Genomic DNA, 14568 nt, shown 5'->3' with positions numbered 1-14568 from the left:
AGTGGAGATTTTGAAAAGATTGGAGCTGTCAGCTGAATAGGGGGAAAAGAGAAATGTTGTGCTTCTGATCACGGAGGTTAAACAAGGTCATGAATTGTATCCTTACAGCACAAGTGGTTATTATGTGGCTTTAATATGCGACAGGCTGATGCAGATTATATAAACCATTCGAAGCTAATCCAAAGTCAGGAGGCATCTTGTCATAACACTTACTGTTGCTGAAACGGATAAGTGTGCGCCTGGCATTACTTTATATGAGGCTTATGTCATGTCATAGTTTTGGCACAGTTACAGCAATCACTGTCCGCTTGGCAGACAAAAGTACAAATAGTTGCCAAAAAGTAGGAGGTTGATTACTGACCACATACGTAAGGGCTAAATATGTGTGTACCATTTGTATGTTGTATGTGTGTTATTAAAGCAAATCACACCAGCTAAACAGCGTCGGCTTGCCAGCTTTCTCTAACTCGATGTTTGCAACACAGATTTAGAGCGAGAAAGCAAGCAGGTTCATATTAGTGAAAGATGATGTCATCTCTCACTGTTCTTCAGCTCAGCCTCTCTCGTCCAAGCTCTCACAGAAGCCAGGAACGCCTCTAATTCCCAAGATCTTGTTCAAGTTTTTTAAGATCGTTAAAAACCCACCTTTTTGTTTTCCTGCCCTGTGGAAGTTGAGAAATGCAATTTGGTGATGTGGTAACATCCAGAGGTTGTGTTTTTACTGGTGCTTGTGAGAAATTCTGTTTCTGAACACCAAAGCAGCCAGAGACACAGTCTCTGTCGTCTAGTGTGCTGTATATCCTTTTTATCTCTACCCATTCAGTGGTGTTGCTAATGTGGGAAGTCGGGCCGAGACACATGCCACTGTTTACTTGGCCTTCAAATGACTAACAGTGATAGGGACTGACCATTTTGAAATTGTCTCTCAAGTACAAACATAGACACTCGCATGCACACACACACGTACACACGCGCACACACGCACAGATGACGTGACTCAGACGGTGTTCTTTCTTTGGTGTGTTTGCATTGTCTAGACAAGCACATGTATACTGATGTGTAAGCACCTTCCCACATAATGCCAGGCATGTGAAAATACCTCCTTAAGTTAACAGATGGCTCAGATGGAGCCAGAAGCAGTCTTAATAATGGTTGCCAGGGTTGCCCCATCGAGGACTGTCCACTGGCAGGCAGGCTGGCTGCCACACATGTGGCTGGCTGCCTCTGTTTATTTGCACCTCCCATGGCTGCATCCCTCCTGTTTACACAAAAGGGCACTGGAAAGCCATGTTGCTAACGCTACCACCATCAGCCAGAAACAAACATCCATGACTCATTGTTTGATAATCTAAACAAAGAACACATTTACTAGTGGTGGCCGTTCTTAACATGAGCAGTGGTGAAAATCATTGTGTTCTGTTATGATCAAAGAGTTGATGAAACAGAATCCAGTCTTTTGGACAGTTACGTCAAATGAATCGGCTGCACACGCTTTCTTTATTGGCTCTGGCTCCAATTGGCAGTGATGGAAACATGACACCCGGGTGAATGTGCTAATTTCTCTAACTTCTTTATCTATTCATTTTTAACTTCGGAGAGTTGCCACACTGTGCTTTATTTTTTCTCTTCGTATCGTGCAAGATGCAACATGCATTGATTGCCGATGTGTTGGTTCCCGGCGCATTCGAAGGTGACTCATTGTGGGGGGAAAACAATGAGAGAGTAGTCAATCCTTTTTTAGAAGGTTTACTCGCAAGTTTTGGTGTAGAAGAGGTATAAATGTGAGAATATGCGGATCGGTTGTGTCTAACCATTTTGATAACTTCTGTCAAACTGACAATCTGACATTCACACACACATCACACTGTGAGAAAGAGAGCCAGGCATAAAACATCTCTCTCTAGTTCTCTTTTGTCATTTGTTACACTATTTAAACATTCACTGAACAACCCCAATGTCTTTCTCGAGAGTCTGTCTGAAAATATGTGTAACTATCCTGGGTTTTTAACAATCTCACGTCCCTCACCTCTCTATCACGGCCAGCTTTTCACTCTGTCCCCCAGTGTGTCTGTTTGGAACAACTATAAACACATATGATTAGCAACAAGTTCAGTCAGCATCTAGGAAGTGGATCTTAGAGACCATAAACCGACTTCTTCTCTACCAAGCACTACCAAGCATACTGCTCTGTATATGCTTGGTAGAGGTTCATCTCTGGAGTGAATAAAATGGTTCAAATTTATTGTCAAAAATTGTTGTATTTTTTTACTCTGAATGCCTCCCCTCTCCTGTAGGAGCAAACAACCTGGCCTGTGGCCCCCAGATAATTCTAGTTTTAGACCCCCTGCTCTAGCTATCCATTCCCAGCAGGCAGCTCATATCCACTTTGGATCCACCTGTCATGGGAGGCTGGCTCAGTCTGTGCCCTGGAGTCATCTTTGGCCTCCAGTTTCCAGGGTCAGATTGGCACAGCACCCTGTAATTCATCTGTATGGCTGATGTATGTTTTGGCAGGAGTACGGTACTGCAGGCATGGTTGGTAAGAGTGTTTTAACAGAGAAATTATACATTTAGCAAGCCAGCTAAAAAGAGAGGGAGATGTTGAACAGGCTATAAATTCATTTAGTCACCAGCAATTGCAAAAATCATTTACGTTACCAGAAAATTTGTAATATGGAAATAAAGTCAGTTTGCCAATTAAAAACCTGCAGATATGAGCCTTTCACAGACATACACTTATGTTTGATGATATGCACCGAAAAAACTAAAAGTCTCAATTACATTTCTTTGTCAAAAGGGTTTAATAACGGTATTTTTCATTGCCAATTTGTTTGATGTGCCTAATAGAAAGTGTTCAATATTTGACTTTGGCTCCCATTTCCCTTGTTTCGTCTTTGAGAAGTTTTAAGCGCCAGCTGTGAATGTGTTTCTGCAGTCTGTGCTGCTAAGTGCCCGAGGCTTGCAAAACTTTGGGGTTAATGAAAGAGAACAAACATTTTCTTATGATATAGATTTATTTAAAGGCTTCATTTTGATCTGAGCGTTTGGCTCCACTGGAAATCAAATATTTTCCCACTCAAAAGATCTATGAAGAAAGAGAACGCTCTAGTGCCATCACACAGCTGTCAGGCCTGAAGTGATCTTTGAAGTCTATAATACAGTGGTGTTGGCTGGACTAGAGCGGTGGTGAGGGTACGTTAAAAAGGTTTAAATAGGGTGAAAGTGATTTGTAACTGACACATCGAAAATGCGGTACTTAAGTGAAAATGAAGTGTAATATTTAAATTCATTTTTTTTTTTTATTTAACCTTCAGTGTATTTGGTAATTTGTGTTTGGCTAAATTCTTGTAGGTTTTTATGAAGTTGTTCCTACCTAAACGCATCCATAGTTGTACTAAGTTAAATAAAAAACATTTTGGCAGTGTGTTGTAATGAAATATGGTCTGTATTGTTACTCTGATATCACATGCTAGATTCCATGTGTATTACATCAGTGTTACGTTGATGATTGATAGAGAATGAAGGATGAGCACAGTGTTATTAATATCATCCATGTGATACTTGCCACTAGGGGTAGAGAGCAAGAGAGGAATAGATGCAAAGATAAGGATTAGCCCTGTGCAAAAAAAGGAAATGGGACAGGAGACAGATCTGTAATGCTAATAGGACAAGTGGTGCCAAAACCTAATTATTTAAGCTGTAGTTTGGCAGACTTAACTACTTTTGGCCAACAATACCCACATTACATAAGTTACATTATGCTATCAAGGTGAGAAACGGGTTTGGTGCTTGTGAAAGCTTAAAAGCTTTGAGTTATGCCTTTGTACATGACCTTGTGTCTGTGATTAGCATCTCCTGCGAGGACATCAGGAGCTGCTATCACAGTCTTGCAGGGAGGATTGGCTTCACTTCAACATATGATTGTCAGCACGGACCAATATGAATTGGGAGATACCACAAAGATCTATCAACCCATAGACCAGAAAATAATTTATATGGGATTTAAGCCTGTGAATCATTGACTGTCTGTCTGAGCATCCAATACTCCTCCTGCTGGTGATGCTCCATCCCTGCATCCTTTGTCATGTCTAAGCTTTGAGCATTTTTATATGTATGTGTATATATATATAAATATATATATATTCAAACAAACACTAACAAGAACAGCAGCCATCAGTAAGAGGTTAGGATGTGGGAGGCGAGCTGGATTTGTAACCATTTCATTTAAATTTTTAATCTTTATTGTTTCCTTTTGCTGGGACAGTGCACAATTAAAAGTAATTGCACCAGAGTCGTCTAGTAGATAATTTGCAGCTGTTATCCCTGGGCAGGTACACAAAAAACAAATTGCACAACAGCAAATATGTGACATAAAACCGCACAACACATAAAAGTCCATAGATAAATAAATTCTTTATGATAAACACAGGGCCATCATTGGTCGCGACAGATTTGTACTGACTGAAGCCAAAGTTTAAAGCTGATTTTAAACATTGCAGAAATTCCAGCGCTTCTCATATTTGTAGGTATTGAATTCCACTCACCCACTCCCGAGAAAGCAGATTGAACAATGGCTGTGTCTCTGAAGTGCGGTACCCAAGCATTTTTAATAAATGCTATAGTCCTACTACTGGCACAGTAATTTCCAGGTGAGGCCAGGCATCCTCTAGCAATTTTCAACTTCAGAAATGCATCAGAGTATAATAGGAAGTTATCAAATCTGAGAAAATATAATTTCTCAGGATGTTGTAGTGATGATGTACTTTTAAGATTTTTTTTTATAGAGTGAGCACACAGTTACTGACCAGAGACTGGTTTTGTGTTCTGCCTCTCCTCCAGTCATGTCACTATACTGCGCTTGATTTTGTGCTTGCAGCCTTAAGTCCCCATTGATTTAACAATAACACCTGCTCAAATTGTTGCTTATAGAAGCAGAAGCTACAAACCTCCAAAACCATAAAGTGCTTCACCCACCCACACCACTCCCAAGACGTGTCTTGAGATGAGTTATTGATTGTTGAAACAAGTGCTGAATTGGCCTGCTGACAATGGATTTAATGGAATGAATCATTAGAAGACAGATAAAACAACATAACCACCACACAGTGTCTTTGGGCATGGACATGCCTGTAAATAATTAGGACATCTTGGTTTTTGCAGGAGGATAAAAGGTGTAATTGGTTCGTCTTCCCCCTCAGCACAGGCCAGCGTGTTATCTTTAATCAGACTAATAGTTTAAACTGCAGCGGTGATTAAGAGCTTTTGAGGTCATGGCCGACAATGTTTTAAGCAGCCGTGTTGGCAAATAGCCAGTTTACATGAGTGAGGCCATCATCCAGAACCAAATCTGAGAGCCTTTGTGTGGAACTGAAACATGCCTCTGTTTCCTGGTTCCAGACAGTAGATCCTCATTAAATCCAGTCACCCCCATTGACCAATCCATTAAAACCAGTCGCCTCTATTGATCACCCATTAAAGATGAGCAGGAAGCCCCATTTGCCTGCATGTGATTTCTCTCAACTGCCTTTGACTTCATTGATCTCTGGTTATCTGAGCTGTAAGCTCATTGCCCCATATGCAGTTGAAAGGATACTCTTTTCCTCCTCCACCATTTAGATCAACTGTGGCATGGAGGATATTGGGAATCAGTGTTTGGGGACAGTGAAGATATTGGTTTTCCTATAGGTCACTGTCTGCTTTCTCTAGACTACACTTTGGACATATCTTGGTTTCCTCTCTGCTGTTTTACTTTTTGGAGTTGGACTGTCTTTGTCACAACCTCCACTCAGTCAGCATTAGAGTTGTGTATCGTTTGAATTTTAGTTCCGTTTCCAATTCTTATTGATTCCGATTTTCAATTAAAATAAAAGATAAAGAGGAGTCAAATATGTTGATAACTTTAATATCTAGATGTGGAATAGATAGATTTAAGGTTTAACCTGACTTGCAGCTAATTAACACCCTGCATTTACATCACTTAGCCTTGTCCCTTTCTCTGTCAAAGCACTGCCAGACTTTTGACTGTTTACCCCAGTCCATCTTTCAAACTGCTGCTCCGACGTTAATCTTGCATGCTAAGCGCTCCCTTGTATCAAAACACAGGTGCTGTTACTTTGATGCATGATGTAGACAGACACATCCTGGCAGATGAATAAAAGGCTCCTGGCAGGTAGACGGATCCTTGCAGACATATGTCGACTTTGTTTTCATATAAACATATATACATCTTTTAGGAAACAAAAAGCAGAACCAAAATTCAACTTTTTATAGTTATAGTTGACTACTGATAGTCCTTTATGTTAGCGACTATTTCCTGTTTTAATTTAGGTTTCTATTTCCTAAGATATTGCATTTGACAACAATGTGTACATGCACTAATATACAGGAAGTTAACTTTATCCAAGCATGTTTGTTCTCCCAACAGTTTAGTTGCATGTTTCCAGCTATAATGAGGCTTGAGATTGGACTTTTTCATCCCTGCGAGCACATCCCCACAAACTAGGCACACTGGCTGGCCTGTCTTTTACTTCAACACAAATTGTTTGTCCATTTGCTGTGGAAAATGTGACTATCTGCATTTTTCTGCAGAAGAAATGTAATTGCTTTCATGAGAATATTTTGGTGTTTATGAATTCCGTCAGGGGGCTCGATCAAACAGTCTGGCGGCCCCCGGAGGCTGCATGTCCCCCAACCCTGACATAGAAGAAGGCCACAGCAAATTAACAAGATATACTGAGTGTAATATTGCTATTCTGACATCCACAGGGTGCAAGCATTCACTGAATGTTCTGACGAGTAGGAAAATGAGGCAAATCGTCGGCTGTGGCCTTCACAGTCCCTTGAACTCAACCAAATTGAAGACCTATGTAAAATTATGGACTGGCATGATTGACGACACTACTGTCAGAAAATGATGTAAACTGGAGTTCATCCCTCCTCCTTCATTTGTGACACATCCTAAAAACGATGGGCTGTTTTGCTTTAGAGATGATGTACGTCCAGACCCATAAGTCCTTTAAGACTTATCGTTGGCAGGAGCATAACCTCCGCTTGGTTTACTTATCAGTAGATGATCATATGTGCCTGTTTGAGTGCATTTTCTGAGGCTCTAAGAAGTCCGGTGCTAATTGCGAACAGACTGCATTTGCAGATTGTACTTAAAATAAATTTGGGCCTCAGACTTCAGAAAAGTTAGATCTCCCCTTTTGACAGCATTTACAAAGATAAAGGTAATCGCCAGGAATTATTAGTCTATTACTCTGATTCTCTTACCCTGTTTTCAGTAAAGATAGCTGTCCACAAACAAATAACTGAGTATCAAGACTATGATATCTAGTCAGATACGTGATACCTGGGTCGTTGGTTGATTTGTTAGTGGCCAGCATCGCTTTTTTAACTGTGCCTGATGGGGTCATTTACTAGCATCATGTACTAGTTTCAATTTGAAATCTTTAAAGACTGCACAAACAACATTTGCGCTACTTTGTGATATTACCTAGTATATTATCCGTCTGTTTTAAATAATAGCTTAACCCCAAACCTCCTTTACCTCTAGAACCTATCCATGTGTGTTGTTTTGGTTTAATTATAACTCGATTTGTTGAAATAGTTTTCCCTCCACTCCAGAAGAAAAAAGGGAATTTAAAAAATATAAATGTATTAATGATTACTTGTTAGTTAGTTAATTAATTAGTTTATTACCTTATATGGGGAAATTCACAACACTGCGCGTTTACATTCAGATTCACCCCCACAACCCACGTCCGAAAAGAGGAACACCTTGCAAACACTACACATCATTAGACAATAACAACAAACAAGGACATCTTTAAACATAACACATTGACATACAGTGAATAGGCCTAGCTTAGTGGAAACACACAGTAAATTAAGATGATAGATTGTTTTATTTCTACAGAGTGTAACATATATCATATTCCATAGTTCTTTTGGTCAACCGACCCTCGAATGGCCATCTGCTCTCCTATACAGATGTTTTTCATGTGTAAATGTTGAGGCAGGGTTGATCCACAAGGGAAACCACCTCCGAAATCGGTGACACGGACTTAATCTATGTAAACATACTGGCTGTGCTTTCTTTTTATTAGGTGCGTGCACACATTGATGAATTATCCAAACAGCCCATTCCCTACAAAACACGAATCAAAATAAATGCTGAATCAGCAGCTCATCACCCTCAGGGTGTTGCTGATCGGTTCCTTCACCAGTGTGTGGAGGATTTTCTTTGTACTATTGGTGAGAAATGAGTTTTAATACTTAACGTCAGTGTGGCTGCCCTGTCAGCACCTTCCAGTCATCTGACAGTTTGGTTAATTTCTTGAGTATTTCACAGCTCATTGAACACAGAGCACCAGTGACAGGTGATTGCATTTTGTACTGTCAATGCAGGCACATACATTCTGCCTCTAGATTTAAATCACAACAGAAAGATGAATTAATTGTACAATTATTTTCTTATAAGCTGAACAGTTTACTATGATGATCATCACTAAAAAAGCGTTATTATAATACTATTGGATAAATGTTTGTGAAATATTTTCTAATTGGTTCATAGTTTGAATACTTAAAGATTAATACCATGCTGTTCGTATGTCCTCATTAATTAGTGAACACAGTGAAACCAAAGCCAGACTAAGACGACCATTGTCAATACCAGCGAGGGGGAAAACACTGACCTGATGCAGATGGGCTGCTCTCTGGTCATCTATAGGCTTGGTCTTATCTTTGATTAGTCCTCCTCATCTCTGTAATTAATCTTCCCTTTTCCTTTTGTCCTCTCTTCCTTGGTCATTGGCGCCTTTTTATCCTCACTTTCCCTCCAACAGTCCAGAATAAGAAAATGACATGATGGGGATGAGGAGCAGAGGAAGAGAGAGCGACTGGTGAATGGTTGGCTTGGCCCATCAATATTAGGGGTGGTCTTTCAGCACAAGGGGTGTATGCCTGGACAGTTGACCGTAACAAATACAGAAAAAAGGTCTAGGAGTGAGGGATGAAGGGGGAGTGGTTATTGAATTTAAGAAAGATTAAGACCTGAGGGAGGATGAGAGCGGAAGAGTGGACAAAGATCCCCCATCCATCTTTCACAATATCTTTCTGTTACATGGTTGTTGCTTATAATGACACCAAAGGAGAAGTAAACAGTAGATGGGTGTGATAATAAGGATTGGATGAATCATTTGAGCGATAGGAAATCTGAGGACAAGGCAGAAAATCTGAGGTTTGATGTGACTTAAGGGAGTTCTCTTGACCTGGAGCAGCAATGTCCAAGTGGTTTTTGTCACTGTGTTAAACAGAGTGGGAGAAAACTGGAAAACCTGGAGACTGGACATAAAAATGAGCGTATACTCCATGTCTGGAAAGTGAAGCCAATGTTTAGTGTCTGAAACCTGTGTTGTCTTAAATGCCCAGTAGAGGGCTGTTTCTAAAGAAGTCAATGAGAAAATTATTTCTCACTTGATTTATAACATAATTTCCTTAAGGGGTTAATGGTCTCATTTGCTAGATTTATTTCTTCTTCGTTAATACAGCTGGATGTTCATTTTGTGAATTATGGTCTCATGTACAGCCATTTTGAAACCAGAACGTCTGGAGGTAGAGGACGTTCTGGTTTCAAAATGGCAGTTCACAAACCAATGGATGATTTCACGCTGGGTTGCTACTTGGGTTAGCATGGTTACCCCAAATGCCTTGTATTCATATTGATAAAAAGCCTAAAAGCTACATTTGCAGTACTTGGAGCTGTTCTCATTAAATAAAACTAGATACATAGAAAACCACATGTTAATTCATGTTGGGTTTAATTTTGATGGAACTTCCAACTGGACATGGCTTGCTGCAGTGTTCTTGCCCTTCTGTACTTCTTTTCACCAAGAAGGACATATCATCATCTAGGGTTATAACTAAAAATGAATCTTCAGGCCTTTTTTTTTTCTTCAATCAAATCATTTTGTCTTTGAAACATCCCACATTTCTCTAGTCTAAGGTAATGCAGTCTATTTGGAAAAGGTCCAACAAGAAACCTTTGGCAGTTTTGCTTCAAAAATACTCAATGATTGACTGACCATGAAAATAGTCATGGATACATTTCCTGTCAACAAATTACTTAACCAACTTATCCTTGCAGTTCAAATTGTCACTGTCAGAAATGTCCTGTATCTTTAACTCAGACTTACAGCTTGGGGCTGGACAGTTTAGTTGCTCATAATTTAAACTGTCTGTACAATATGATGTAAAAGCAGCATCAGCCACCCGGAGCGTTTTCATGTTGTATTTAGACTTGATAGTTCAACAACCTCTCATCAGTTCTGATAGAAAACTGTTTCTGCTGCGTCAATCTCTATGGTTTAAGAAGATGAAGCGTTTTGTTCCTCTGGCCTTTTCTCCAATCTGTGACATCCCAACAGTCATTTACCTGTTGTGATGCGACTGATTTGAAATCTGATCTCCAACTCAAACTTCTCATAGATGAAATATAGCCTTTTTTCCACAGAGTCAATGTCGGCCTGTTTGTTCTTTGATATTGAAAAATCACAGGAAGAACTTCCAAGTCAAAGTACTGGTTTTTTTTAAGTGCATATTGAGGCCAAGGCAGTGCAATAAAACCTGCAGATTTATTGCAGAGTCCATTCTGGCATCTGTTTTTAAAGTATTTTGAACAAGCATGTGTATATATCAAAAGGTCTGAGCATGACATCATAGCATGAAACCAGAGGTATGCACTGAGAAGTGGTAGCAGCGGGGAGGCTAAATATAACCAGATGCTTTGAGCTCTGCGGCATTGTTGTTATCGCAAGTCACTTTTGTGTATTTCTGTTTTCCTGTCGTGACTGAAATGTGTACTGGACAAACATTCTGAGAAATGATGTGCAAACACTAAATCTGTGGTTTAGGGCCAAACTATGGAAACAGATTGTAGCTCTGTAAGCTTGTATCATAAGAGGAGTTTGTCTGTTTCCCAGATGTCATGTGGTCTGGCATTTCTGTTTCAAGCAAAGCCTGGTTTCTACTGATCTGAAATATGTTCTTTGCTTTGAATTGCCTCATCCAAACATTATCATCATTACTCCTCTTGCAGATTAAACCTTAAACCATGAGTCCAGATATATAAAGAACATCGCTTTCTCTTTCATTTTCAGATGCATCTGAGGCGGAGCAGGAGGAGGAGACGGAACAAGAAAAACCTCCGACAGACAAAACTATCACAAAGACAAAACCAGAGAAAAGGAAAAAGATAACTGAGACAACAGATGAAGCTAAGAAGAAGAAAAAGAGTGAAGAGGTATCAAATGTGTTGTGTTATTACTATGTCATACCTGCTCATCCAGTAGATATTTATTCTGTGTCAGATCCTCACACAATGCAATTGGGAGTACTGATTTCACACATGAGAAACCAATGTCACCCACATTCCATGTGTCTTGGATCCCAATTCAGGAATACAAGCCAAACCCAGTTTGAACTTTTTTGGTAGACTGTGACCGGTCTCAAATTGTTATTTTCTTCTCACATTGTTTAAAGCTCTTTTTCATCTTCATCTAAACAGTATGCTATCCAGTATATGAAAAATAACAGTATTATGATGATTATAACAGTGATTATAACATTTAATATCGAAGTACAAAAAAACTTTCACCAAAGTTAGTTTATAATGTCATCAAGACCTCCAGAAAGTTTGGTCTTTGGTTTTTGAGTTGTTGTAGAGGTATTTCTACAAAAGCAGCAGTGGAAGCTGTTGGATGAGACAAAATCTTTAAAATAGTGGAAATAAAAATAACAATGTAAAACAAGGCTGCTACAAGCACAAAGAGATGAACCACAGATGGTAAAAGGCTCTAGTTTGTGGTAACTTTACATTCATCCAGAAAACATGTTTATTTCAAACCACTAATAAGGGATAAGTTATTTTATCAGATCCAATAGATTTCAGAAAATCAACTGCTAAATAGAATGCTATTTAATCTAAATAATGTAGAAAATCTTGATGGATTTTGAATGCTGTTTCATGCAAAATATGGGAAAACGCAACTATAAATGTGTCAAATTTCTCACATGGAATGATTCACCTATATTATTTAAATACATTCTCAGCATTTGAAATATATAAGTACTTTGCCTGAAATGTGTGTTCTGTCTGTACTCTCATCACAGAGTGAGTGTGTAATCCCTCAAAAGAAAGAGACTGAGGATGAAAAGTCAACTAAACCCAAGAAAAAGAGGAAGGTGAGTGTGGCGACACCTGCTGCTGCAAAGAGAAGCGGCAGTTGTTGCTCAGTGCAGTGGTGAATACAGTACGTGTCGGTGAGTATTGCATCCAATCCTACTTTGTTTTGCAGAAGAAGAAGAAGACCATCACAGACGTGTTGGCCACCTCTGAGCCGAAGCCGGGCTGTGCGGCCGACCTGCAGAGCACGGTCTCTCTCTACTTCTCAGACAAGCGCTCTGTGATCGAACAGGAGGAGCTGAACCTGCAGGGTGAGTCAGGGCTCCAGTCCCCTTTAGCTCGAAGGTTCAGTCGATATCTGCTGATGTGTTGATTCACCAAGGTCACCGTCTGTCCTCCCACATGCTCCAGACTCCGGCTTCCTGTCCTGTAACGACTTGACGCACACCCTCTCCTCTTACCTCAAACTGGGTCAGTGATGCTTCTAAATTCCCTTTGGATGGATCTTTTATCATCTGTTACTTCTAAACACACATTTCATTTTTGTTTCATATTCTTTTTCCTTTTATCATTAGTTTGTCCCAAATGGGCAAAGATTCAGAAGCAGCACACAGAGAAGAGCTCTGTGATTCTGCTCATCGTCTGTAGCTCTGCTCTCCGAGCCATTGAGCTCATCAAGTAAGTGACACAGCGACACATTCTCTACTCTACAGCTTTTAATCAGACCTAACATGGTGCTGTTTGTTTTTATAATTCACAGGCAGCTGACCACATTCAAGGGTGAAACCAAAGCAATGAAACTTTTTGCAAAACATATCAAGGTACTGGAGATGGCACATGCTTGTTATGATGCCTGTGGATTCTGTGCAATGAACAGTTTTACCAGAATTTGTGTGTGTGTCTTTCTATTGTACAGATTGAGGAGCAGGTGAACCTACTGCAGAAAGGCGTCACACACATTGGCGTGGGGACACCAGGCAGAATCAGTGCTCTCATCCAGAAAGGTAGGTCACAACATAATAGACTCTGTTTGAATTTTAAGTTTTTTAAATCTTCCTAATCTGTGGAAACTCTTGTTTATTGTTATCAGATGGTTTGACCCTGAAGTCACTGAGGTACATGGTTCTGGACTGGAACTGGAGGGACCAGAAGCTCAGGAGGATGGTAGACATTCCTGAGGTGAGCTACTGCCCCCTGCTGGACTGAAAACATAATTAGCTTCCTCTGACCAAACACATAAGATGACTTAATAAAGTATTTGATAGTATCAGCAGATATTCTAAGTCCTGCTGTACACAGAAATGCATTTGATATTATTACTCTAGGATATACATTTTTCTGTGCAGAATATGTGTTATGTTTTTTTTTCACATCATCTGCTGAAGGTTACACGCTTCATTGTTTTCACCTTTAATCTGCATTTTAAGCATGTACATTCAATTAATTTATCAATTTAGTAAAATCTTGGACCTTTTTCCAGCTCTGGAATGTGAGGCCCTGCCACATCTCCTTTTCAGATGTGGTTGTGGATTGTTAGTGACGCACAAGGAAGTCATTTATAATTTGAATCATTCTGACAGATTGTACTGATGATGGAAGGATGAATTCATAATGACGATTTGCAGCCCAACATCCAGGCTTGGTTTTGTGTCATTGAAAGTGAAAGTGTTAAAACCAGTTATATGGAAACTTCACTGCACATTAACTGACTGTGGGGTTTTATTTTGTTTATTTATTTGTATTAGTGAAGAAAGACACATCTTGTGTTCGGCAGTTAAACCTTTAAAATAAAGAGAAAATATGCACATTTTGCATATGTTTATAGATTCTGGGTCATTGAACTTAATTTAAGTAAAAACCACATCAGAAAAAAATTACTACTCAAGCAGCATATTTTCTATTCTTTATGCTTTAAAAGATGCCTGAACACAGTTTTTTAAGTGATGGATTTGTTTGTTTTTTAAAGTACATACATGTTACACATCGTACATGTCTTTGTTTATTTTTTCCAGATCAAACTGGACTTCATGAAGCTGCTGGAGGGCGGCATCCTGACTGGCTGCAGAGAAGGCAAACTCAAAATTGGACTTTTTTAACTGCACATAATAAAAAACTTGCAAACAATCCATGTGACGACTTGATGTTCAAAGCGATGGTGGACCTGACAACAAGCCGAGGGGCCTCTTCCTGTTTGATTTCCTTTTGTGTCTGTGTGAAACCTGTGTTGTGCTTTTAACTATTCTCAGAGGTTGTGTCGAATGTTTGTTCACTCTTGTAGTTCAACACAATGTCCCAGTGTCATGCATTGAATAAACGGACTCCGAATGGAACCGGCGTCCCTCTGTTTGTTTACTCCAACCTTGGGAAGTCCCTCCTACTGACAA

The 14568-nt window shown here is 39.7% G+C and overlaps 1 protein-coding gene across 2 annotated transcripts in view; it reads left to right on the top strand.

The window, feature by feature from the left end:
- Positions 1 to 14514, top strand: part of cmss1 (cms1 ribosomal small subunit homolog) — a 31792-nt gene extending 17278 nt beyond the window's left edge. Inside the window, exons 2-10 of one of the 2 annotated variants that reach the window (XM_034573628.1) lie at positions 11160 to 11302; positions 12172 to 12243; positions 12360 to 12495; positions 12596 to 12655; positions 12760 to 12862; positions 12945 to 13005; positions 13101 to 13188; positions 13275 to 13363; positions 14197 to 14514. In XM_034573628.1, the coding sequence (XP_034429519.1) occupies positions 11160 to 11302; positions 12172 to 12243; positions 12360 to 12495; positions 12596 to 12655; positions 12760 to 12862; positions 12945 to 13005; positions 13101 to 13188; positions 13275 to 13363; positions 14197 to 14280 (836 nt within the window). In that variant the 3' untranslated portion in view covers positions 14281 to 14514. Of the gene's footprint in view, positions 1 to 11159; positions 11303 to 12171; positions 12244 to 12356; positions 12496 to 12595; positions 12656 to 12759; positions 12863 to 12944; positions 13006 to 13100; positions 13189 to 13274; positions 13364 to 14196 lie in introns of both variants that reach the window. The other variant, XM_034573627.1, reaches the window with a different exon arrangement.
- Positions 14515 to 14568: the final 54 nt, after the last annotated feature.

The sequence above is a fragment of the Hippoglossus hippoglossus genome, chromosome 21, assembly GCF_009819705.1.
Source record: "Hippoglossus hippoglossus isolate fHipHip1 chromosome 21, fHipHip1.pri, whole genome shotgun sequence".
NCBI classification, from domain to species: Eukaryota; Metazoa; Chordata; class Actinopteri; order Pleuronectiformes; family Pleuronectidae; genus Hippoglossus; species Hippoglossus hippoglossus.
This window is presented reverse-complemented; position numbering and strand designations above follow the sequence as displayed.